Source organism: Drosophila melanogaster, chromosome 3R, assembly GCF_000001215.4.
Source record: "Drosophila melanogaster chromosome 3R".
NCBI lineage: Eukaryota > Metazoa > Arthropoda > Insecta > Diptera > Drosophilidae > Drosophila > Drosophila melanogaster.
In genome coordinates, this window is record NT_033777.3 from 27,047,840 (window position 1) to 27,071,910 (window position 24,071).

The 24,071-nt window shown below is 43.0% G+C and overlaps 6 protein-coding genes across 18 annotated transcripts in view; 4 read left to right on the top strand and 2 right to left on the bottom strand.

The window, feature by feature from the left end:
• The window catches only part of RYa-R (RYamide receptor), a 60,956-nt gene extending 50,860 nt beyond the window's left edge, over positions 1 to 10,096 (top strand). Inside the window, exons 5-8 of one of the 3 annotated variants that reach the window (NM_001300623.1) lie at positions 8,865 to 8,933; positions 8,990 to 9,282; positions 9,544 to 9,635; positions 9,813 to 10,096. In NM_001300623.1, the coding sequence (NP_001287552.1) occupies positions 8,865 to 8,933; positions 8,990 to 9,282; positions 9,544 to 9,635; positions 9,813 to 9,943 (585 nt within the window). In that variant the 3' untranslated portion in view covers positions 9,944 to 10,096. Of the gene's footprint in view, positions 1 to 8,864; positions 8,934 to 8,989; positions 9,410 to 9,543; positions 9,636 to 9,812 lie in introns of those variants that run through there. The other 2 variants (NM_079801.4, NM_001300624.1) reach the window with 2 other exon arrangements.
• On the top strand, positions 1,381 to 3,165 carry TwdlT (TweedleT). Its single transcript, NM_143742.3, has 3 exons — positions 1,381 to 1,449; positions 1,552 to 2,006; positions 2,083 to 3,165. The coding sequence occupies exons 2-3, from the start codon at positions 1,673 to 1,675 to the stop codon at positions 2,607 to 2,609; spliced, it is 861 nt and encodes a 286-aa protein (NP_651999.1). The 5' UTR covers positions 1,381 to 1,449; positions 1,552 to 1,672; the 3' UTR covers positions 2,610 to 3,165.
• Positions 10,069 to 16,360, bottom strand: Nep5 (Neprilysin 5). Of its 4 annotated transcripts, none has more exons than NM_170307.2 (9): positions 15,441 to 15,939; positions 13,560 to 13,719; positions 13,402 to 13,496; positions 12,764 to 13,337; positions 12,419 to 12,701; positions 11,526 to 12,357; positions 11,232 to 11,280; positions 10,874 to 11,072; positions 10,069 to 10,743 (listed from the first exon to the last, which is right to left on the bottom strand). In NM_170307.2, exons 1-9 carry the CDS (start codon positions 15,550 to 15,552, stop codon positions 10,399 to 10,401), a joined length of 2,649 nt encoding a protein of 882 aa, NP_733186.2. In that variant the 5' UTR covers positions 15,553 to 15,939; the 3' UTR covers positions 10,069 to 10,398. The 4 variants fall into 4 exon arrangements, with proteins under 4 accessions (NP_733186.2, NP_651527.3, NP_001287554.1 ...); NM_143270.3 differs by having other exon boundaries at positions 10,874 to 11,176; NM_001300625.1 differs by having other exon boundaries at positions 10,874 to 11,280; positions 15,441 to 16,360.
• Positions 14,377 to 15,220, top strand: CG34292 (uncharacterized protein). The gene has a single exon (NM_001104471.2). The coding sequence runs from the start codon at positions 14,437 to 14,439 to the stop codon at positions 15,022 to 15,024; it is 588 nt and encodes a 195-aa protein (NP_001097941.1). The 5' UTR covers positions 14,377 to 14,436; the 3' UTR covers positions 15,025 to 15,220.
• Positions 16,361 to 17,150: 790 nt separating the features above from the next.
• On the bottom strand, positions 17,151 to 22,231 carry spz (spatzle). Of its 8 annotated transcripts, NM_001104472.2 has the most exons (7): positions 21,305 to 22,231; positions 19,519 to 19,656; positions 19,283 to 19,360; positions 18,769 to 18,826; positions 18,260 to 18,614; positions 17,964 to 18,192; positions 17,151 to 17,483 (listed from the first exon to the last, which is right to left on the bottom strand). In NM_001104472.2, the coding sequence occupies exons 1-6, from the start codon at positions 21,368 to 21,370 to the stop codon at positions 18,015 to 18,017; spliced, it is 873 nt and encodes a 290-aa protein (NP_001097942.1). In that variant the 5' UTR covers positions 21,371 to 22,231; the 3' UTR covers positions 17,151 to 17,483; positions 17,964 to 18,014. The 8 variants fall into 8 exon arrangements, with proteins under 8 accessions (NP_001097942.1, NP_001138116.1, NP_733192.1 ...); NM_001144644.2 differs by lacking the exons at positions 19,283 to 19,360; positions 19,519 to 19,656 and adding an exon at positions 18,890 to 19,045; NM_170313.2 differs by lacking the exon at positions 19,519 to 19,656 and having other exon boundaries at positions 17,249 to 17,483.
• Positions 17,597 to 17,968, top strand: CG43935 (uncharacterized protein). Its single transcript, NM_001276075.1, has one exon. It carries the CDS (start codon positions 17,721 to 17,723, stop codon positions 17,847 to 17,849), a length of 129 nt encoding a protein of 42 aa, NP_001263004.1. The 5' UTR covers positions 17,597 to 17,720; the 3' UTR covers positions 17,850 to 17,968.
• Positions 22,232 to 24,071: the final 1,840 nt, after the last annotated feature.

Sequence of the window (24,071 nt, forward strand, 5' to 3'; positions counted from 1 at the left end):
TGAATTACGCAACACATCAATTCAACGAGCCATTGTGGGTTAATAGTTGTAATAAAATAAACAAAAAATTACACATTTATATGCAACTAAAAAACTATGATTTATCCGAAGGCAAAATGATTTCTGAAATCTTCTATATTTCGCATTTATCATAAAAACGAATGTAGTTAATTCTTAAAAAATACTAGCTTGTTACTCAAAAAAAGTGTAAACTTACGACATACTTTATCACAGCAAAGTATATGTTTCATGTAGTATGAAATATGCAACTGTGAGCCGAAATTTGGTAACCTCACATTATGCACCATACCCATTTTTGGTTTCAAAAACAAACGCCATCCAGAGCCAACATTATTTGTGATTTATTTGCCATGGCTCGAACACCAAGGATGTCTGACAATAAATACAATCCCGCCTGGCAATTACTTTCGCACACCAGGCACGGCCAACCCAGTTTTATCGTTATCTATACGGAGAATCTACGGATCGTAGGCCTCGCACAGTGGCACACTTACACACACTCGCAGTCACAAACACAATCACACTCATTCACTCACACACTCAGTCAGTCATCTCATCCATCATGGCACGTATTCGCATTTGTCGTGCGAAGGTGGGCAGAGAAATTGGGCTCCCTTAGAAAAGAAAACACAATGGCAGCCCAGAGATCCGCAGACAGACATCAAATTATATTCGAAATTGCCATTGTTTGCAGAGTGGAGAGACTGCTAGCTCATCGGGAGTTTTCCTACAATTTTCACTTTCGTTGAGAGCAGAAGCGTGCAGAAATTTTCCAAATTCGACCCCAGAAAAGCCTCCGTTCGCCAGGCCAGCTGACGCTGAAGTGAGGGATCGGTTATAACCCAGCAGCGGCAAAAGCAGCGGCAGCCCAGCGGCGATGAGAGCGAAAGTGCACGACACTGGGTCTCGACTTGGCCAAAATGTGTGGCCAAAACGAGGAGCTCGAAGAGAGAGAGAAAGAGAGAGAGAGAGAGCTCTCCAGCACATCCACATCCGACAGCGGGAAATCGGCGGTGCTGTAATAAGTTGATTGTGCGGTAATTTCGGTTTCACTTGCCATCCCACACAGACAGGCAGACGGTAACCCCACAGATACAAGTAAGCTGGGAGTTAAAGATACAGATACTTTTGCAGACAGAGACACAGACAGATGGCCAAGACAGCGTCTCATTATTGGCCTGCTCGCCACGCATGCGCAGTGCCCAGAAAGCAAAGTCGCATCATCATCACCATCACCAAAAAACGAAAAACCCAAGCCGAAACGGAGACCCTCTCGCAGTTACAACAACTGCTGATATTGTGGTAGTGGTGCTGTGCATCTGGCTGGATTTCTGTATAAATTGGTGATGCGGCTGCAGTGGTTCGTCAGTGAAGCATTTGATTTGGTCTAATAAACAGCAGCCGAGTGCAATCCGAGGATATAGCAACGTGAGGCACTTGAAGCTTTGAGTTAACCCAAACCGTATAACTGAATCCCCGTCTTGTTTCTGTTCTTCCCAAACAAAAATCATTGCATCTACAAAACCACAGACCGAGGATTACTGTGACATAGTGCCGAGTGCTAAAGTGTGTGCGTTGTGAACGAAAAATCCGTGAATCCCCATCTAGTATCCATAACCCATACGCACCGTTGACCCGTGATTGTTCAGCCATGAAAGCCTTCATCCTAATGTCCTGCCTGGCGCTGGCCGCCGCTCGTCCTGAAGCCGGATACAACTACAACCGTCCTGGTGGCGGCGGTGGCTCTGGCGGCGGCTCCGGCGGTGGCCTGGGCGGTGGATTCGGAGGTGGCTCCAGCGGCGGCTTCGGCGGCGGTATTGGTGGAGGATTCGGTGGTGGATTCGGCGGTGGCAGCGGCGGAGGAGGATTCAGCAGCGGCGGAGGCGGTGGCTTCAGCAGCGGCGGTGGTGGAGGCGGAGGCGGTGGATTCGGCGGTGGATTCGGAGGCGGCTCCGGCGGCGGCTCCGGCGGCGGTTTCGGCGGAGGTGCGTGGGCTTTACACCCAGGATCACTTCCGAATGTAATCCTAATTTAACAAAACATAATATTGTTCACCCACAGGTGGCAGCATTGGCGGATTCGGAGGCGGCGGCGGTGGTGGTGGTGGCACCACCTTGGTGCAGAAGCACATCTACGTGCACGTGCCACCACCAGAGCAGGAAGAAGTGCGCCAGCGCCCTAACCTGCCCATTGGCCAGTCCCAGAAGCACTACAAGATCATCTTCATCAAGGCCCCATCGCCACCATCGTACCAGGCTCCGGTCATTCCCCTGCAGCCTCAGAACGAGGAGAAGACTCTGGTCTACGTGCTGGTGAAGAAGCCCGAGGATCAGCAGGACATTGTCATCCCCACGCCCGCACCCACGCAGCCATCGAAGCCCGAGGTGTACTTCATCAAGTACAAGACCCAGAAGGATTCCAGCGGCATTTCTGGAGGAATCTCCGGCTCCACTGGTGGCTTCACCCAGACCAACACCGGCAATGGTTACACCTCTGGCGGCGATGGTGGCTTCACTGGTGGAGACAGCGGCTCCATCTCGGCCCCGTCCAGCAACTACGGACCACCTGGAAAGTCCGGACCCTACTAAATGGATCTTCAACCCATCGTGAACTCAAAATTGCGAACTTCGAACTCGGCCCAAGCTGCTGACTAGTCCTGTCGTTGACACGCCCCCAAACTCTCACATTTGAGTACCACATCATCCACATCACATTAACCACCTCACGATCTTCGACCACCATGTGTCCCTGAATTATCTCAGATTTGCATCACTCCTTTTAATCGAGGGGGCGGCGCTTTCGCCCACGACTTTTGTACATAATACGTTTCCATTTTTCCGTTTCCACTCACTCTGACTATCCACCTTTTTGCATCTGTACATTTTTCACCTTCAACTAAATTAGAGTCTAACCTTCAGCCCTGCCTGGAAAATTCTATTAGCTAATAGGCGACAAGTGCGGGTTCCTTGGATGGTAACCTCACCTGGCGCCCGGAAGAGCGAATGATGATGATGATGATGATTTGTAGCAGAAGATGATTTAGCGGGGCCTGACTTGCTCCATACATATAAATACATATACTTTAATTATACTAGGCTTAAGTACGTTATGCACAAATAAAAAAACAACGGTGACAAAATTACGAAAAAAAAAACACTAAGATATTTTAATTTCACACTCTAGAAGCTAAAAGGTACTTAGTAGTCAAGGGAACTCCTTAGCTGACCCTGTAGTTGAACTCTGGGGTAGTGAACTAATGAAAAGTTAATTTCATGCTTCTGTTTTCTTTTCGATAGATTTTACTTCTTTCTGTGGTTGGATAGAAACTAAGAACCCAGTTGACCAGCAATTTAAATCCTTATAATTAATTTGAATCTTTTCTTGGCCAAGTTTTCATTTGAACTTTCAGCTAAGTTGCGGTGGAAAGTGTGCCAAAACTTTAAAACGCTTTTAGTGGCTCCAGTTGCACAATCGCAAGAAGTTGCTATTTTATTACAAGTTTCCAGGAAAGAGGCAGGAAGATCGTTCGCCTGAAGTTTGTTAATGACAAACTGTTGCTCCGGGTTTTCCCTCTCATTACCAACTGCTTTGAAACCCTTCAATTTGGCTTTGCCTTATTTTCTTTGTGAATTTCTGTTTATTTGTTTAATCTCATTTCTTTTTTTTTTGCCACAATCTTTTAATGCCTTAAGTATACAGACAGCATGACATTGTCATTGCCGCCCGACCTTCTTTCCCTCATTTTCGACAAACTCTAGCACTTTCACTTTATCGCGATTGTTGCTGTTACCTTTAACCCATATCAGCCTACTTTTTATTGCAATACTTAAGATAATTCAGATGAATTTAAATTTGTTATGTTTTGGCTAACATAAATATATTCATCTTTCTTGGGTTCAACAATTAAACACACGATAACTGATAAATGTATACATGAAATACAAAAAAAAAATTAATAGTTTTTAAAACAAAAATATAAAATCGAAGTTATCTAAAGGGGTGGCAAGCGAATATATCACCCAAACGGGTTAACCATATATTTTCGTCTATTTTTACAGGGGGCTCAGTTCAATTCGGCGTGCAGTGTGCCGCTGCCTTTGTTCCCAGCCTCATATTTCACTGGCATATGCTTCGCTTCCGCCTGTCTGGGCCAAAAATGAACTGCTGCTGTTGTTTTTACCATGACTATAGATTCACCAACAATTTGTGCCCGCGCAATCAATGGCAATCCGTCATACAAAGCGTCGCCCTGCGGCACACTTTACTGGAATTTGTTCGAGAGCCTCTCACAAATCACATACAAATTTAAGAAAAGCTAGTATAGCTTTTCCATTGATGTTCAATATACATGGTCTACTATAGGTATTAGAACGTTCTAACTGAAAGTATAGTTTGGTAGCAAAAAATTCTTCAGTAAGCCTAATTAATTCTTTTTGGCACACGTGTGGCATTCTCTTTGCTCGGATATTCCTAGTTGGCTCGTAAAAAAAGGAAACGTGTTGCCCGGCGGGCAAAGTGGCCAAAACAGGGCAAACTGTGTAACAGAACGACCATAAACAGGGCTTTGAAAGTGGGCAATTGGCCGGAAAAAACGATGAAGTGGCCAATGAAACGAACCTGTATAGATCCTGCCCAAAAACCGAACATGACCGCTTGCAGTTGGGAAATTTGAAAAGTCTCTAAAGTTGCAAATTTTTGCACTTTCCTTTTCGATGGAAATATCCTTTTGTCCTTCTGTCATTTGCACTTTCAACCAATCATTTGAAAAAAGATGGGAAATTTTTATTTTAACTTAAGTCTAACTTTTTAAATCATTGGTTCTTCATGATAAGCAAAATAAATAAACTTTTATAAATGGGACTTCCATTTATGAAGAAAATTAAATCTTCAAATTTTAATTTGTACAAGAACGCAAAGCAAACATAAAGAGATTTGTTACACGGACACTGGAAAATACATTATTTTATCATAGCCCACCAACATTCCTCCAAAAAAATATATATATGTACACAAGGCAACATATTTATGACCTTTACTTTTCACTCGGTGGGCGTGATGGTTTCTCTTGTGTGAGTTTTTTTTTATTCATTTCCCATTTCCAGGCCCACAATAAATCGCAGCTGAAAAACTTCCGAAAGGTCAAAGCAAAAAAATGAGACTGTATAGCACTTTCAGTTTCCTCGTTTAATTGACATCGGTTGACAAAGGTTTATGACACTTTGACGCTATAATTAATTGTGCGTATTCCTGCCACGCCCCCTGACTAACGAGGGCGTTGGGTTAATTATAATGTATGTATGTAGGTCGTAAATGCAAAAGTAGGCTAACGGACAAAAATCCGTCAAAATATTCCTGTCTTTGACTTAAGTTGGTTTTATCGTCTAATATGGCTTATTCAGAAGCTCGAGGAAATGTAGAACCTATTTCTACAACCAAGCCTTGTTCCTTGGACTATAAATCGCATAGCCTATAATTGCAGCCAACAAAAGTCCATTTGGCACTCCACCCAGTTTACTCCCATTTTGTGTTTTGCTTTCTTTTATTATTTTATTGGATTATTTTTTATGACTTTGTTTTTTACGGGGCTTTGTGGTGGTCATTTGCTGATTGCACTCAATTTATTTGTGTGCAGCTTTAAAATTAGCAGCTCTTCAACTTTTGAGTTGGTTCACTAAAGTTATTATAAGTAATAAGCACCCACAAGCCTTTGATAGCTTTGCTGAAATAAAATTTATAAATATCATCTGAAAGCTTAAAATAATTCATTCAAATTGAATTCAAAAGTTAAACAACACTTTGTAAAGCGAGGATGCAAAAGGGGCACAAACTGGTGCTGTAATTTGCCGTGTAAATTAGTTGCTGATTAGTTTGGCTGTCGGCCGAGCGAAATGTTTAATGACCGTTTGATTTTGGCCATTTCACGGATAACAACTTAAAAGTTGGGTGCGCACCTCGACTGATTTTCGGGTTGTGGCTTTTAAATTACCAAAACTATTACGAACTTGGCTTCTTTTTTTTCTAGCACTTTCGCAATTGCTAGGCAATTAAAAGCTGGTTCAATTACCACATCGTAAGACATGCGGGTGCCCAGGGGTCAGTTGTTATTACCGGGAATTGGTCAAGATAACTTGGGGCACGAGCTAATCGATAAGTGAAATGGATTGATTAATGATTGTAAGCTTCAAATATTGGCGCTCTACCCTTTTATTGATCCAGTTTCCGTTCGCGTTGTTATTATTTTATTTAAAATTTTTTAGGACCCGGTTATCTACTCCCACGCAAAAGAGAGATTTCCATTGTGCAGCGTTGTGAATATAATTTTATGCTTTTAATTTTCAGCAAACTGTGTTGGCTTACTCTCCATTCACTTTCAATGTCATTAGGCTAAGCAGATGGAGAAAAAAACGTTACCACGCCTTTTTTGTAGTTAACTTTAATAGCATTAAAAGCATCCGGAAATGAATTAAATCTGGCAAAATGCAAAACAAACATGCGCCGTAGAAAGCTTGATTATCGAAGTTACGCCTTTAAAGTTTTTTTTTAAAGGAAAACATGTTTACAACACTTTATTAATAACTCAAACTAAAAGGATCTAGAATAAGGACCCAATTGCCTGAGACGGACGTGTCCGGTAATTTAATTAGTGAATTACTTTGGAGAAAGGAAGTGGCATAAAGTCCGCTCGGTACCTCATCACAACCTTTCTATTACACTTTCTAACTGATTGAAACAGACTCGCCGGATCCAAGCTCATTTGTCAGCCTAAGACTTTGATGGCCCAATTCCAAATGCTGCCCGCTTTGATTTTGTGGGTGTGAATCCGAAAACATTTTGATGAATTACAACACGGCTGTACTGAGCCACAAAAATGAGCTCATTTTTTATGTAAGCCCAGACGCGGCATAAACTTTGATGGGCGGACTCAGGCATATCCAGCAACCGGTTCAAAACCAAAACAAATCACCGAAAAAGCCAAGTGCCTTGTGATTGCAGCTAATGCCGGCAGCCTCCGCAGCCGGCAATTAAGTCATGGAACTGTCACGCTCAGGTGGCCAAAACAAACTGCCAAAATAAAGATGAAACTGGAGCCGCGGGCGCTGAAAATATAGCCGGCACATATGACATATGGCAGGAGAGTCAGCACTTCAGTCGGCCAAGGCATAAAGACTTCTCCAGACGCCAGATGATGTTGCAGTTTCCGCCCACAGTCGAAGAGTGCCCTAGAAGAAAATCAACTTTTAAATCATAATTTTTAAAGAAATAATCACATTTAAAAAAAAAAACACTTTTTCTTCCTGTGTGGGGTTAGGGAAAGTTGATGCCAGAGTTCATTCGTCTGCAGACACATGTTGGGGCCAAAGGTCACAGCTGGAGGAGACGCGTGTCCAGGCGTCAAGGGAAAAAAACAGCATGAACATATTTGTATAAACATTCATTACGAGCTTGCTTGGGCGCACTGTGTTTGCTCCTCGTCTTGCTGCTTTGACGTCCAACAACGCGGCGTATACTTAATGTTGACATTGTTAACACTACCCGGCTGGATGGTCGACTAACGAGCCATTAAAGCGAATCAAATGGCCGCGTTGAGCACTCGTTAAGTTTGCCCAGCTAAGCTGTAGACTGGAACGGGAAACTGCATCTGAAATGGGAGAATCGCCCGACAACAAAGGCGGCCAATAAAACGACTTGGCGGGTTCATAAAATGCAACTACCAGCTGGCCCAGCGGAAAACTGCCTCCAAATGCACCCATCTGACATCAGAAAATTGTCGGAGACCGAGATTCGCATCCCCAACGAATCTGGAGTCCGTTCATAATCCCCTGCGATTGAGCAAGATTCAAGATTGTAGTCGCATTACCCGCCGATTATGCCATAATATTTGCATGCAAATATGATTCTATTTATATCCTTGCAAGTCTGCCTTTTAAGAACTCATCTTTGACTTTGCATTTGATTCGTCTATTGCCCTTTGCATCAACAAAACTTTATTATACATTCAAATAAAAAAAATTTAAAAAGTACATATTTCAGTTTCTGAAATCCTTGGAAACCATTTTCGCATAATTAGCTAAAACATTTTATGTTATGAGGCTTCGAAATAACTTTTCTGCAATCTAAGAAAACAATTTTTTTTTAGTGTAAGAGATTTTAGATGTGCAAACTGAATGTATCATGCCTTTGTTTCAGGCCGTTAAACTTTATGTCTAGTTTTTTATTCAGGTGGTCACGTTAAAGAGACGTGGCCACTGAGTTCATCGTTAAAGTAAACTAAGCCACCATATTCGCAATTCAGGTCGATTGTATTTGCTTGCAGAAAAACAATCCAAACTCCTCTGAATTGGGCAACTTTTATAGTATATGTGATTAAAGCCCCGTGACTTACCTAAATAAATGATTTAGGATATCCTTGATATATGGGCTTTTTTTCCGTTCACGGAGGTAGAGTTTTATATGTAACTTGCGTGTCAAATAGAAAAGTAAAATTGATGACCTTTCTGTAGAGAATGAGGAAAGTTTTCGCAGCCTAAGAGTAGGCTACACAAATGTCACATTTGCTTGCCAGGCTCAAAGGGAATCATATTTCCTAAACCTCATGATGTTACGATGAAAATAAGTTGCAATAGGCCATAAGGGCGAGTCATTGCCCTATATAAATAAACTTGAACTGGGTGGTTTTATGTTTTATGGTGGGAATCGCAAACAACAGATTTTACGGCTCAACAGTCTGGAAAACGAAGGTCAAGGTCGTTGTGTCATAAAAAAATTCGCGGAATAAATTCGCGAGTCCTATGAATAGACTCTGACTTTTAGTGTTCTTGAATTAACCTCCTCACCACTTTCAGATGGTCAAAATGATGCTGACGGTTGTGATTGTGTTCACCTGCTGTTGGCTGCCCTTCAATATTTTGCAGGTGGGTTCTTCGTTGCCGGTGAATAATCAACAATTAACTCGAATTATATTCTATAGCTTTTACTGAACGACGAGGAGTTCGCCCACTGGGATCCTCTGCCGTATGTGTGGTTCGCGTTTCACTGGCTGGCCATGTCGCACTGCTGCTACAATCCGATCATCTACTGCTACATGAACGCCCGTTTCAGGAGCGGATTCGTCCAGCTGATGCACCGTATGCCCGGCCTGCGTCGCTGGTGCTGCCTGCGGAGCGTCGGTGATCGCATGAACGCAACTTCCGGTGAGATGACTACGAAGTACCATCGCCATGTCGGCGATGCCCTATTCCGGAAACCCAAAATATGCATTAGGTGCAAGACCCTTCACTTAGTATCCGTTTCCGTTTTCCTATTCGTATTGTTGCGATTTTGGTTCATTTAAAGCCAGTTGATAATCATGTGGATCGTCCATAGTCCGTAGCCTTGCATGCCAATTAGGAAGCACAACAAACACGCTACCGCATGAATTGCACCAAACTGCATCTTCCCGTTCGCTAGCTTTCAATTTTAAATCATTTTCTAACAGTATCCTCTCGTTTACACGTACAACTGGCAAAAAAAACAAAAAAAAAGGAACGGGTCCAGCACTTCCTCTCAATCGAATGAACACATCCACCACCTACATCAGCGCTCGTCGAAAGCCACGAGCGACATCTTTGCGAGCGGTAAGTTCAAAACATTTTAGAAGATTACTTAAGATATATTTACAAAAATACGAAGTTGTTTAATTGAATATGGAATGTCGAAGATCTTGCCAAAGATATTTCATTTTCCTTCGGCAAACTATTAAAATATTAATACATATGTATGTTCTCCTACTCGTTACGCCTCTATTAAACTAGAACCCATTATCGTGCGGCGAGACGTCACCACTGCGGTAGCTGTCATATCAAAAAATAAAACTGATTCACCGGTGCGCCGATCAGGAAGCTCAGGTGGAACAGAAGCAAACATAAGAAGCACCGAGTTTTGAGTGCGAATACAACGTGAACCAATCAACCAAAGATCGAATACCCCCATTTTGTTGAGTGTATATGTGTGCGTGTTTTAGTCCGAGTCCTTTAAATTGTATTGTAAGTGTCAACTCAATGTATTTTTAATGAAAGTATATTAAAAGTAATTAATTAAAAGTATATACAATATTCACATGCAAGTATTTTTGATCGTAATTAGCAAGTTTCCGTAAAGCCCAAAATGATGCAATGAACAATGAACTATCTAAACTATTCCACTTAAAACGAAGCCTACTTATGAGCTGCGAGCTCGGATTGAGAAGCGTTTTACCATTAAGTTTATTGCGCCAGCATCCAGAAACGTGCAAAAGACACCTGTATATTCGATCTAATCATATGGCTAGCTTAAGTACAAACGGGTAGAAAAATCACTTGACTGTTCCTGTTGCAATTGCTTATTCGTCGAGCACACCCACTACCAAATGCGGCACTTGGGCTGGTCGGGATTCATGGGCGTTCCTCGGGCGCATTTGAAGGTCCTGGCAAACTCCTCCGAGTTCGAGAGCACTCCCCGCAAACGCATCTGTCCCGGGCAATGAGAATCGGTGAGCGCGTATCGCGATGCTGCCGGCGTATAGGTCTCACACCATAGATTCCCAAACGAGATGAAGAAGAGCTGCTCATGGGAATAGTGCTCCAAGCCGGGCAACTTGGACCGCTCCCGGCCCACTTCCTTCACGTAAAGGCGGTACGCATAGAAGGCCTCCCGCATTCCGCCGTTGTCTGCGATATTCTCGCCCAGCGTCAGTTCGCCATCAATCTGCATTGAAAGCATGTATTATACATAACGGAAAATTCAAATTATTCATAAGCAATGTTTCCCTATAATTTTACTAACAACCAGTATTCTACTAGTATATGAAACCAGTGTACATGCCATATTTACTCACATATTCATCAATGTCTGCGAGGTGGTAGCGGCTATATTGTTCCACAAAGCACTCGGTGCGATTGACATACTCGTCAATGGTCCTATTTGACCACCACTCGACCATGTTCCCTGCCCGGTCGAATCTCCTGCCGCTGTCGTCGAAGCCATGTGTGAGTTCGTGGCCCAGGATGGTTCCAATCGAGCCGTAATTGAGCGCCCTGCCGAGGACACAGAGCAGCACACGGGTTATGGCCATTCCAGGAGAGGATTAGTGCTAGGTTCGGGTGCGGGTGCGTGCCTGGGTGTCTGTTTGCTCGGCTATCTGTGTGCTCAGTGCTCGGTTTTTAGTGCTTAGTGCTATTCCTGGGTGAACTTACTCGAGACCAAGGTCGTAAAACGGGTATTGCAGAATGGCAATGGGCACAGCTGCAAAAGAAGATAGTGTCAGGATTAGGCACTACGCAAGTAAGTGTTGTCCACACCCATTCACAGCACCACTAAAGTTCAGAGAGTCGTCAAACTGTCTTGACTTGTTTACATTACTCTGTGGTTAAATTTGACACTTTGACTTAGTAAACAAAAACTAACTCAGGCAAAAACTTCGTATAATTATGAAAATGAATTCAATTGTTTTCTAAACTTTCAGTGGATTTTTCTTAAAGTGCACTTACTGATTGCATTCGATTGAAACGTATGAAATGCATTGACATTTGAAGGGGAAGTGGCCCAGCCAATGGGCTCTGGCTTATCCATTTCGTTCAGTTTGTCCATCATCTGCCAGTGCACAAAGTCCATGAGGTTCTCCAGGTGGGTGCTGGCATTCACCTCTGCCCCCTCGTAATAGGCATTTAACACGCTGGCATTTCGCAGCCAAGGGGGAAATCCGATAAAGCTCTTCATCTCAGCTGACTTTTGAATGGTTTTCCGCTTGGTAGCTGCATCCATCCAAGAGGTGGACTTTACCAGGCGATCGAAGGAGCGTCGTATATCACTAAGCATCCGCTCAACTTTGGGCAGCTTTTCCTTGGTGAAGTCCGCGTCGGCCAGGACATAGCTCACTGCCATTCCGAGCAAACTGTTTACTCCATTTGCGCAGTAGAGGGATCTCGGCGTGCTGCCCTCTGTTCCAATGGCCACCCGCATATACTCTGAGTGGAGCAATCGCATCGAACTCGATGTGTGCAGGACCAGCTCCTCGATGGTGCTCAGAAACAGGTATGATTCGATATGGGAAGCTGGAGTGTCGTCAAGATACTCCACAATGTTCTGCAGATACGTAATGTCTGCCTGGCTGGTTATTATTGTCAGATTCTGGGTCATTTGGATATTGCCGGCGTGGCGGGTGCCCTTTAGAATCAATTCCATGTAACGAACCCAGATGGGCAGTGTCTTGGGTGCTATATTCTTGTCAGTTTGGTTCTGCAGATCCTGCAGGGTGATGTAGACAATGTCATCTGCCGGGTTCTTCGATGGCTTGGTCATGTTTTCAGCCTCCTCCTTGAACTGTGATTAATAATTAAATATATTTCAATTAATTTATATTACGATGTACCTATATACCTACCTCATGCACTTTTCTTGCTACTCGAACGCCCTGTTTGACCAACTCGGTGATGCCCAGAGTGGCCTCCTCCTGGTTAACATTCGGATCCACGTAGAGCAGATACTTTTCGATCACTTTCCGGACGTAATGCAGATAGGCGGTCATTCCCGTGCTAGTCTGCTTGGCTGCCTCCTCCTCCTCGCTCTCCCGGTCATCCTCGCTGTCGTCCTCATCATCGCTGTTTTGCATAAAAATGGTCTTGCGATGAATCTTACGGAGCATTTTGTGGGAGTCGTCGTTGTTGCTAAAGGTTATTCAAGTTACTTTAGAAATTAAACTTATTTATTAAGCTTATTTGTTACTCACAAAGGAAACGCCGAATCAGTCTCTGGAGTCCCCAGGGCAATGCGGTTGATGGTGCGGTTGAAAGGATCCGGAAAGACATCGAATCCTATGATAAGGTCCATGGTGAGGTGTTGTTTAATGGAAACAATGGACTGCAGCCAGTTGTATTTGACATTGGCTGCCTCTGTGGCATATTTGGAACCACTTCCCAGGGTGAGATTCAAGGCGGAGGGCAGAACGGGTAGTCCAAAACGCAGCAGATAGTTTATCAGCGGCTCCAGATCACGCTTATCCAGCAGCTTCGTATCCATGCAGGCTCTGTACATAGTCTTGGCCTTGCCCACCGCTTCTGGTTCCGATTTGGTGATATTCGAGCGGAGGAACTCGCGGACCACACGCATTATGTGCGCCTGACGCTCCCGGAACCAATCGTTCGAGGTCACCGAATCCGGACGCGGATGCTCGTTGGCCCACCTGCCGCAGGTGAATTGGTAAAAGTCCTCGCAGGGATCAGTCTGCTCGTCCATCGCATAGATGAGGCTGGCCGCTGTGCGGAGGCACTCCTTGCTACGGCAAATTGAGCTGGATTTCTTAACTGTCATAAAGCATAAGAGTGAGTTTCATTTTAATTTGTACTAAAAATATTAAATAATACGTACGGCCTAGGCTTATGACTATGATTGCTATCAGCAGAATAATTACAAGGGCCAGCAGTCCGCCAAGCACCACTTTGTGGTAATAACTCCGACGAAACCTTCGGAACAATGACCATTAGAACTTTACACAATGGTTAATAACAATGAGGGGAGACACTTACTTGGATTGTATGCCAATTAGGTTTGGGGATATGGGCTCGTATGGCAGCTGCTTTCCATTCGCACTCTCCGTGGCCGAATTCTGTCCATGTCCATTGGCAGTTGCGTTTCCATTGCCACTGCCATTGGCTCGAATCGGTGCCGAAAGAAGGCTGAGGTTACCTGTAATTGGGTTTCAACAATCTTTGATTACAATGCCCATACGGAGTACTAATTGGTCTCTGGCCAAGCTCAATTAAATTTGAGAAATGGATTTCAATCGATGGCAGATACATATGAAGATACGTTTTATTAACACTAATTAGTCAAACGTTGTCAATTGTGTTTGTACCTCCAACACCCATTCCACCCACCGCTTTTCAATGTTCGTGTATACCCTGTTATCTTGATCTGGCGCATTTTTCTGTCTCTGTCGTCATAGGACAGGTGATCCTATTCCTGGTGGTGTCCCTAATCGCCTGGCTAATGCATACACCTGTCACTGGCAATGTCCTGCGAATGCGGACCTGCATAGACTCCAAGGCGAAGACAACAAGCGTTTGAAACTGGTGACAACGTTCAACGGGTTCAACGGCCCCAAAACATTTCGCGTGTCCGGCAGCAGTTTAACCCATTTTAAAATATTAAATCCCATTAAGCTCCACGAACCGATCTCAAATTTGCATGCAAAATAGGGACAGTATAGACTTATCTGGTCAAACACCTAATTCGGGTCATTTACATGTTTGCACACTTTTATAACGAAGGATATTATCGGTGTCTATAAATATTTGTTTTGCAAACATATAGCCTTTCGTCCTTTGTCAGATGTAATCGATAGGTAGAACATAATAGTAAAATACAAAATTCCAAAATAATAAAAAAAATAACCTATTAATAATGTTTCGTTCTCTATCCGTGCTGATGTTCAATACTTCTCAAATAGAGACAAATCTCTTTGGCATGGCCGACGATGTGTACAATACCATTGAGATCTTCAAAGAGGCCGCCAGTTTCGAGGCCAAGATTGGTAGACCCTATAGAATGATATCGAGCCTTATAGACTGCTTGGTCTTCATGGTGGTGGCTCTAATGGTGGTCGGTTTCATCATGTACGATCGCATTATGCTGTTTACAAAACTGGCTAAGATCAATCAGAGATATAACCAAGAGGTGACTGTAAAAGCAAAAAGAATTCGAAAGCCCAAAACATCCGATTCTCTCCCAGAAGAAGATGATACCGAAAATGCTGTGGATCAGGCAGAAGAAGACGGTATCAGCGTGGCACATTCCGAATATGCAACAGATGACGATGTCGCAACCCTTCAACCCATTGACGATGAAGATACAATTAAAGTCGCAATGTTCGGAACTCCCAATTGGGCCTTTAAATGGCTAGCCACTATAAGAAACGAAAGTTTCGGATCAATTTACGATGGGTACTTCCGTAGATTGCATCTACACGTCACACATTGTAAATCGGTTTAGTCATTTTCTGAGTTCCACGACATACGGATTTGCGGTTGACGATTTAAATTGGTTATTAGGCAGATTCCAGTACCATAAATTACCTTATTATACTCGATATGTATATGAACATCCACATACGTTTAAATAATGAACATGACTCATTTAGTAACGAATGCATTTAGCAATAAAGGAAAATTTACAAATTTTTACAAGTAATCTAAAACAGATTTTTAGGTATACGACTGAAAGTCACCTTTTGCTAATTTGCTTTTTTAAAGTTACAGTCATTAGGTGTTGTTGCCCAGAATACAGTCCTTTCATTTTAAGATGAATATATCTTGTTGCAACGGGCAAAAGTGATTTCAAATAAAATCTTTACTAATATACATACATGTTTATATAATGGTTTAATTCTTAAAACGAAAGGCACCTACCTGGTGTCTGCAATCTCTGCAGGGGCAACGGCTGCTGCTGCAGATTGTCGCCAAAGAAGCCATGGTTAATGTTGCCCGTGGTCCAGATGCGATTGCGATCCTCCATAGTCATGTCATGAGTCAGTCCAGTGGAAAGCCCCTGATTATTGCATATTGCGTGTGATTTTTCTGCTCTTTTAACGCAGTCTGCCGGTGATTTTCCTAGACACTTCGGGGCATATCAATGAGCCGCCGGGTGATGAGCCTTTTACGAATGCACGTCACAGCGCCCACATGTTGCGCTGACGCAGGGAATAGTTGGTGACCAAGTGGAAACGGTTTATCGGTTTTATCGTTTGCTCATTAGCCGGAATGTTTGCCTTTTTTATCCGCTACTGCCAACAGTAGGCAGTTGCATAATTTGGCATTATGTGGGGCCGAAACGAGAGCTGGAGCTAGAACTCTGGAAAAATCGACTCGAAGTGGAGCCAGTGCAGCGGTTGACTGGTCTAAAGCAGCGACTACCGGCGTATTGGAGCCCGGGCGTCGTCAACAGAACGTATTTATACCAGCCAGTCAGCCAGCAACCGAATAACAACAACACGGCTGGCTGGCTGGCTGGCAATGGCAATAGTACTACCAACAAACAAATCAGGCAACCCCCATTAACTCCTTCGGCCATGCAAATGTGCTGCGGCAATTACGAGCCACCAATGCGACCCACTAGCCCATCTCCATTCCCACCCAAAAACGCCGACACTGTCTGACTGTCCTGCATGTTGTCCATATCCTTGTTTTTAGTTCCATTGTATCCATTAGGGCTAGGGTCGCTCCGTTTCGCGAAATGGTTTGTAGCTAATATACAGCAATATTATATATGGAGCATTACTTAACAAATGATTTAGAAGTAATTAGCACCGATAACGCAGGCGTACTTAATATACAGATGTGTAAACGCTGACTGTGATTATGTATTAAACGTGCACCTTTGTCGTGCAACCTGACTAGTATTGCTAAGTGATTAAGGTATTAATCTGAGGTATGCGGCGTTCGAATACAAGTTCCAGTGTATTTCCACAGTGAATCAGAACAGAACACGAAGGGACGCCAAGTGACCACAATCCGCGCAACGGAGCCAGTGGCGTAATGAGAAAAAGTACATTACAAAGGGCAATCCAAACTCTACGATTATATATATACATATATAAAATCGGTGGGCGGAGATATATGGATAGTTGCTAATTGATATGGACGCGGCTGTGTGTGGCTGTTGGGGATGTGCATGATTGATGACCCTGGCCAATGCCCAATCGACCAGGGCACGACACTGGATTTGGCCAAACGGGAAGGATACCTAATAATAGTAATTAAATTGTGGCACTTTGCCCGCCCACAACGAATCCACAAGCATTCGCATTGTTCGGCCTAACTTTGACATAGTTTATTGTGTCTGGGAATCGATAAATACTATTGATTTCCACATGTGCCAGCGCCAGCACCTCAAGACACATCGCGCATACGCCCCGCTGACAGTTGGAAAAATCCAGCGCCAGGAAGCCGAAGTCGATGCATGTTATCCTTTTGCCGGTGAAAGCCAACCACCACCCCTTTGGGGGAATGTGTTTACACTCACTAGGGTGTAATTGGTTTGCGCAGCGGGGCGAACCGAATTATTGTTAATAAGCAAATAAATTGTCCACCAGGTACTCGCTGATGGGTTCAAAGAACTTTACTTTGCTGGCATGTACTTGCATACATTTATTATACATTATCTTTTTTTAACATACATTTTTCAAATCGTTATTTCTATCTTTCTTGTTTTTTTTTTTGTGTTTTGTGTTTTGTTTTGTTTTTATTCTAGGACTAATTACTTGCATTTCTAGCTTAGGCATTAGACGTGGAAGTCAAAAATGAATATATGACACGAATATGGTTAAAATGACTCGACTTAAAGCTCTAAATTAATATGCACATTGGTCTATGTGTGGATTCAGCAGATTATAGAATAAATCAATGACCACTGATCAGTTTGGCCTGCCATTCTGTGGTGGGTGAAACTTCTTGCTGCAAAGAGAAGAGATACAATTTATATTTTTGGTCTAGTTAACAAGGAAATAATGTCAATGAAGCTGTATACATATTTAGAGTTGTAGTCTCAGTCTGAAAAGTTTGACTCTTCGAATCACAAGAAACATTATTCTTGAATTTAAGTACAATACTTGATAAAGCACAGTTCGAAAATCCGCATTCGAACATATTTTCAAGACTTCTGAATTGCAGACATTATACTATCTCATTCCGATGGATCGCGTCGTTGGCAATTTCGAGAACAAGTTTAAGCATTTGGTGAAGGCTGAAAGCAAGGGAATGGCCCTAAAGCTGGTGGGATTCTACGCCGTCGGCTGGACCCTGCGCAAGTTGGTCAAGTGAAGCGTTCGCCTTAAGTCGCAAGGATTCATTGAAATCCTCTACTTCTTGGTAGTCAGTCGTTTCTGTTCTGTACCTATTTTTAAAATTTAATGTACGAATAAATCGTGGCCTCACCTCAATATCACATTGTCGCAGCCATCGACTGGAGAATCCCATTTTCCAGAATCACCCAGTCTTCAACGCGCACTTGCAGCAGGAAGGGATCTTGAAGGAATTCTGCACCACGTCCAGTTCGCCATCACTTTTGATGCTGGCCAGGGTCTGCTGTGTGTAGTGCTGCTTGCAGATTGGATTATAGCTCTGCGGAAAGTTGGCGGCGAAGTCACAGGGTTGATCCGCTCCTCTGGAAGGGAAGGTTTGGCAATTAGCAAGGCTAATGGAATATATCATAGATTCAAGCTATAACTTACTCGCACTCTTCGATCTGGATGGCCTGTTTGTACTCATCGTTATTGACAATTAACTGCCAGGTGTCGTCCGCCCTCAAGCCCTTTTTTGGGTACACCAGCTTCCTGATGCTCCTGCAAAGGAATCGCTCGTCTGAGCCACCAACGCGAGAGCTCACATCCGTGGGCTGAAGATCGTTGCTAAAGAACTTGGCAAAGTTGTTTTTTAGCTTATGTGTGAGGCCTGAAAGGTCCGGATAGTCGTCCACATTCGTGCAGAAGTTTCTAAGGTGTTGGCTTTCATCCTTGGCGCAGGGATTGTGCTCTTTAGTGTCATTCCTCAAAGGACGAGCTGGGGATTGTGGTGGCCGATACTTGGCTATGGGGGAATCGGGGAAGACAAAGGCTAAAATTAGGCAAGCGCCAAAGGCAGTTGGCCAGTGAGTATGGGATCGATTTAGTAGTTAGTTGTAAGGCATGTTTGGGTATCGAATGTAACTGAGCATATATAGGCTAAAATACTTAGTACTTACTATCCGATGGATGTCGGGGGGGTATCGGCTGTTCGGATTGCACCTCCGTGTCCGTCCTCTGCAAAGATACGAACGTATCGTTAAAGACCAGATTCAGCTTTCCATTCGGGGAGCGCTGCACTTTGAAGTACTGATCTGGTTGGATCAGGCTGTGATACTGATGGTAATGGCGGTTCGTTTCGGGTATCGGAGATTGATTCTGATTCTGTTTCTGTTTCTGGGTCGGATCGTCGTGCTGGGTGGGTATGGGCATGAAGGGTGCACTGTCCGCGGACGTCTGTACGGGTAAAATTTACTCGTGTTAGTCTTTAGCCAATTGGCAAAAAAAGGAAGCACAAAGACAACACACAACCCAATAAGAAACCAAATGAGCAGTGAAATGGGGATGCAATATAGGATGAAGAGTAGTTATAAGAAAGCAGCGCACCAATTCGTCCTTGAAGCTATGAATTGCGTTTCACATCAAAGACACATTTTACAGAGAAATCATGCATTTGCCTATGTATACACTTACATTAAAGAGGACAACTCCCTCATCATTGGTTATTGTAAAAAGCTCTTTGATGATACGTTCATACTCCTTGGCCTCGTACTGTAGCAAAAATGGCGAAATAAAAAGACAAGACAATAGACTTTAGTCTCGGTTCAGAAGTTTTGACCACACCACAGACAAATTAAGGCTATTAAGGTGTTAAGCATAACGATACAACTGGGTCTGTTTCGGGACACTCGGGGACACTGTGCTCACACCTGTAAGTGATTAGATGCTGACTTTCCGGGTCCGCCATTGTTAATGGTAGCCAAAAGGGCCTTATAGTCTGCCACTGTTTTCTCTGCCCTCACCTCGGCCTCGTGTCGCTTCGTTAATTCGATATTGATATAAACTATCTGAAAGATACAGGTGAGAGTTTTGTTTGCAGTTCATCAACATTGCCAAGACAACGGAGTATATATTCGTGGGTCGGTGCTCGGGCTCGTTTGTTTGTCAACCCAGACTTCTCTCTCTCTCTCTCTCTATTGTCGGGCACTACATTTGCGTATTCAAAAGGTTTGAACAGCTGTTTTTCGGGCAAGCGCAGTTTTCTCTCGCAATTCTATAGTTCCGTTGAGTTAGGACCCGAACCTATATACATATAACAACAGCCAGAGTCCAAAATCAGAGTTGATAATCCCCTCGAGAGTTGCCTCTAGCTTAGCAACTTGAAAACGGATGTCCCTCTTCCGCAAGCAATAAAGACTGAATAATTGGAAAATCTAAAGGCAAGCCGATCCTGAATAAAAATCAACATAATCCAACCGGAAGGTTATTTATATAAAAGAACAAGCCAATAGTTGCTTTTAATGTATTGATAATCCGAGGACCATAATTATGCAAATAGCTTGGCGATTTTAGAATTATCAGCACTTTTAGTGCTACTCTTTAAAATATTTCTATGTTATATATATATGTATATGCAGTGATATAAATAAGCCTTGATAATAGCCCCTAATCTCGTCAAGACTTTTTATTATGCTTAAATTCTTGAATAGAGTCCATGGAATCGTCAACAGAATTTACCCAAATTAAAATTGGGTCTCGACGAGCATGTAGAAAACCCGCTTTAAGGTGCCAACCCATCTGAACTTGATTGTCTGAGAACTTTTGCGATTTCTCGGAAATGTTTTTTCCCAATCAATTAGCAATCAACCTTTTTTTAAACGCGTTCATCAGTGTTTGGCGTAGACGCAACTAAGGCAAACATTGGATCGTTTTTCCATCACAGTTTTAGGTTTTCCGTGAACCTATTGGAATTTAGCTAGAACTGAAAACGATCTTTAGAACCGGTCCGCTGCGGAATTCGCGGAAAACCGGAAAGACAAAAGTTCTCGGGCGCTTTTCAAACGGATTTTCTAACATTCGACGCCATTAATACGAACTAATTGCTTTTCTCACAGAGATGATCATACAATTTGTCCGGCAGTAAATTACTTCCAAAGTCGTGTGCAGAATGTCTGGCATTGTTTGTGTCAATTAATATTATTGTAATGCCTATGATGTGCATTTATCATATAGAGAATGAAAATTGCACATAACCTGCCGCTGGCAATGCGAACAGGTTTTCTAGTCTGTGACTAAATTTAAACTTGAAACTGCCCTTCGGCTAATGGAACTGCTAGAACAACTATGGAAAATCTAAAATAAATCTTAATAGCTAAAAAGCCCATAGCCCGAAATATATTGCAATGAAATGACAGTTATGTTAAGCATAGATTAACACGGAACAGAAAAAAACAGAAATGCAGTCGAACTTTCATAACTGGAACAAGCGAGCACCTGTTTCAAATAAACAAAAAATCAAGTTCTGGAGTCTTAAGATCTTAAGTGCTTGTCTTAAGAAGACAAGGAGACTTTAACCTTTTATCAGATTAGATAGATTTGGAATAAATTATTGTTTCGACGCAAAGATCTTTAAATTTTAAAACTTTAACTTCTTTTGAAAGTTTCCCTTATGGAGGTTCGACTGTTTTGAAATTTGTAAAATTGTAAATTTCTCACCGTGGCAAAGAAGGCGAACAGCAGCAGCAGGACTTTGAACAGCGATATCCACATGGGCGTCATCATGCTCGATCTCGGGCTTAATCAATTGGATTTATAAATATATATAGATTCTGCGGACGGCGAACGTCTGCGTCGGGGATTAGTAATAGTATATAGCAGGTGATTGGCGGATCGGTGGCGTCTTATACCAATTTTCTTATTTCTACAACTTTGTTATTATAGCGCCGGCTGCTGTTGTTTTTTAGTGATCTGTGCGTTTTTTTCTTTTTATGGGCTTTGCGTATATAAAAAATAAACAAACTGGCACGACTAAATGTTAATGCCGGGCCTTTATACTGGTAGCTGGTGTTACTGTTGCCTCTTATTTATTTATAAATATTTTGTGCGGTGGCTCTGTGTGATATGTTGGCTATTCCGTTTTGTTTGTTTCCTTTGCACGTTTGCGAGACACACAGACAGACACTTCAATTAGTCGGTTTGCTTTTCACTTTAGTTTCGCTCTCGCCGCTTTAGTGGAACCGTTTTCGGATCGGTTCGATTTGGTTGCTCTGATGAAATGCCGCGATATTGATATCGTTTATAACCGATTTGGCTTGCAACTGGGCAATGGGCTATCCAAGTAGCTGATCGCAGGATATGTGAGTCTTCAACTTTTCGGCTCTGTGCGCCGTCTTTGAGTGACACGAAAAGCTCGAGATGAATGCGCTTTTATGGACCTCAAGCCCGATACCATCTGCCACCGATCTTAAGTGTTTATAGCGACGCGCGCTGGGATTTTCCGGTCAGATCGAGAGTTTCACCATATCTCCCGGGCATGCAGAGTGTTAAGCATTAACCAAGTTCGATTTCGACTGCGATTTCGATTTGGATTTCTCGCGATCGAGAACACACGACAGCGAGAGCGCACGTCTGGGAGGCAACTGAAAATGAAAAGTGGAGCCCAGAGGCCGCCGACTCGACTCGTCTGCTCCCCCAAACAATTGCTCAGTGCTTAAGTGCAGCTTTAAGCTAGCTTGCGAGAGTGTGAGCGGGAGCGGGCGCTGTGCGCGAGCGAGACGCCGCCGGTCAGAGGCGGTGGAAGCGGGATGGGTAGTGAGCGCGAGGGTCGTGCGAGGGAGCGGGACGTCTGGGCGAGCGGACCGCGATTTTATCACAGCTGACTCCGAGCAGTGCTACTAATTGCGCCTGCTTCACGAAAAACTTTACCAGTCGGAATTATCTGAATCATATTACACTTGGAGAAAAGTAAGTGCACATCAAACTAACACTATAATGACTAACGTTTTTAATTACATCTGTTGTTAAACCAAATACAAATCACTGGAGCTTTAAGAAGAATATCAAACCCTCAATTGTACTATTTTAACACATAAGTTAAAAACATACTTTCAAAAACTAATTCCATACAAACATTTTATTCATTCTAATCAGCATAGTTGCCATAAAGCTTTGCATAAAATGTACATATCGTTTGAGTGGCATTTGACACCAAAAATTAACTTCGTTATCGCAAAATTTTTTAAAACAAATATTACGAAAAAGTTAGAGCAGCCACAGAGTAATGTTTGGATGCCTCGAAGTCAGAGCTTTGTTATCTGCGGAAGTCAATCAAAGCTGCATTTTGGATGATTAAGTTTCCGTTTGAAATAATGAATACTGTACTTAATAAACACTTATGTACAAATTTGCCCTTTTCGTCGACCCATTTTAGTAATTAACTATTATCTGTCCGCTTGTTATTGAACATACGCGATTAGAGATTTATTGCTTTTTTATTAGGTATACTTAAAGAAGCAGCGATTGAATTATCACTTTTATTTAAATCCAGAAAGAAAACAAGTTTATAGGTAGCCCGAAAATATAGAAATTTCCCCGAGCTGAAAATAACCAAACTTTGTGGCAAGTGGGTGGTTGATTACCACCTTCTCTATCGGGCTAAACCCATGTTAGCCAAGTGTAGGGCTTCTCACAGTCGGTCAAGTTGACCTGTGAGAAGGTGCCGGCCAGCACTTGTTGCTGCTGAAAGTAAAAGTGGTGCCGGGCCAAAGCTCGGCATCAAAGCTCGCGGAGCACAACTGCTCTGCTCTCGGCACCACCACCAATGAAACTATCCCCACGTTGGAGCCCATCTAATATTTCTAACACATTTGATATTCCGAACGGGTGCCGCAAACGCCAGTTCCGTTGGCGCACGCGTCATGGGAGCCGCAGATCCGAATCGCTTAAATTAGCCCGCCAGTCGCCGCCTTGGAGCGTGCTGAGGCGCTTGGGAAAGATGGTGACTCAATTGGTATTTCCGAGAACGGCGGACAAAAAACCGCATCTTTAAGTCGCACACTGCAAGTAATCGCCATGTAAACGGCATCTGACGCAGTCGTGCCTGAATGGATCTACCTTGTGTGCTTATGTTTATGGCCCAAAGTGGATGTCGTTCGCCATGGAAAAACGGGAACTTCTTAGCAGAATGCATTTTACTTGGCCATATCTACTCATAGCATAGCCTTTCCCCCGAATTATGCACCAATGACTGAGTTGAGGCCATTTCGTAGAAACATCAGCTGCACTGTTGATTCATAAGAATTTCTTTATCAATTAGTACGTAATAAAATGCAATGAAGGGGGGCTGTGTAAGTAGATAACTAAATTGCATGATGATGCAATTTTGTATTATTGTAATGCCCATACATATCTGTTCTAAACAATCTAAAATTCTCAGAAATCAATTAAATCCTCAACTGAACAAACCATTTCAATATATTACGAT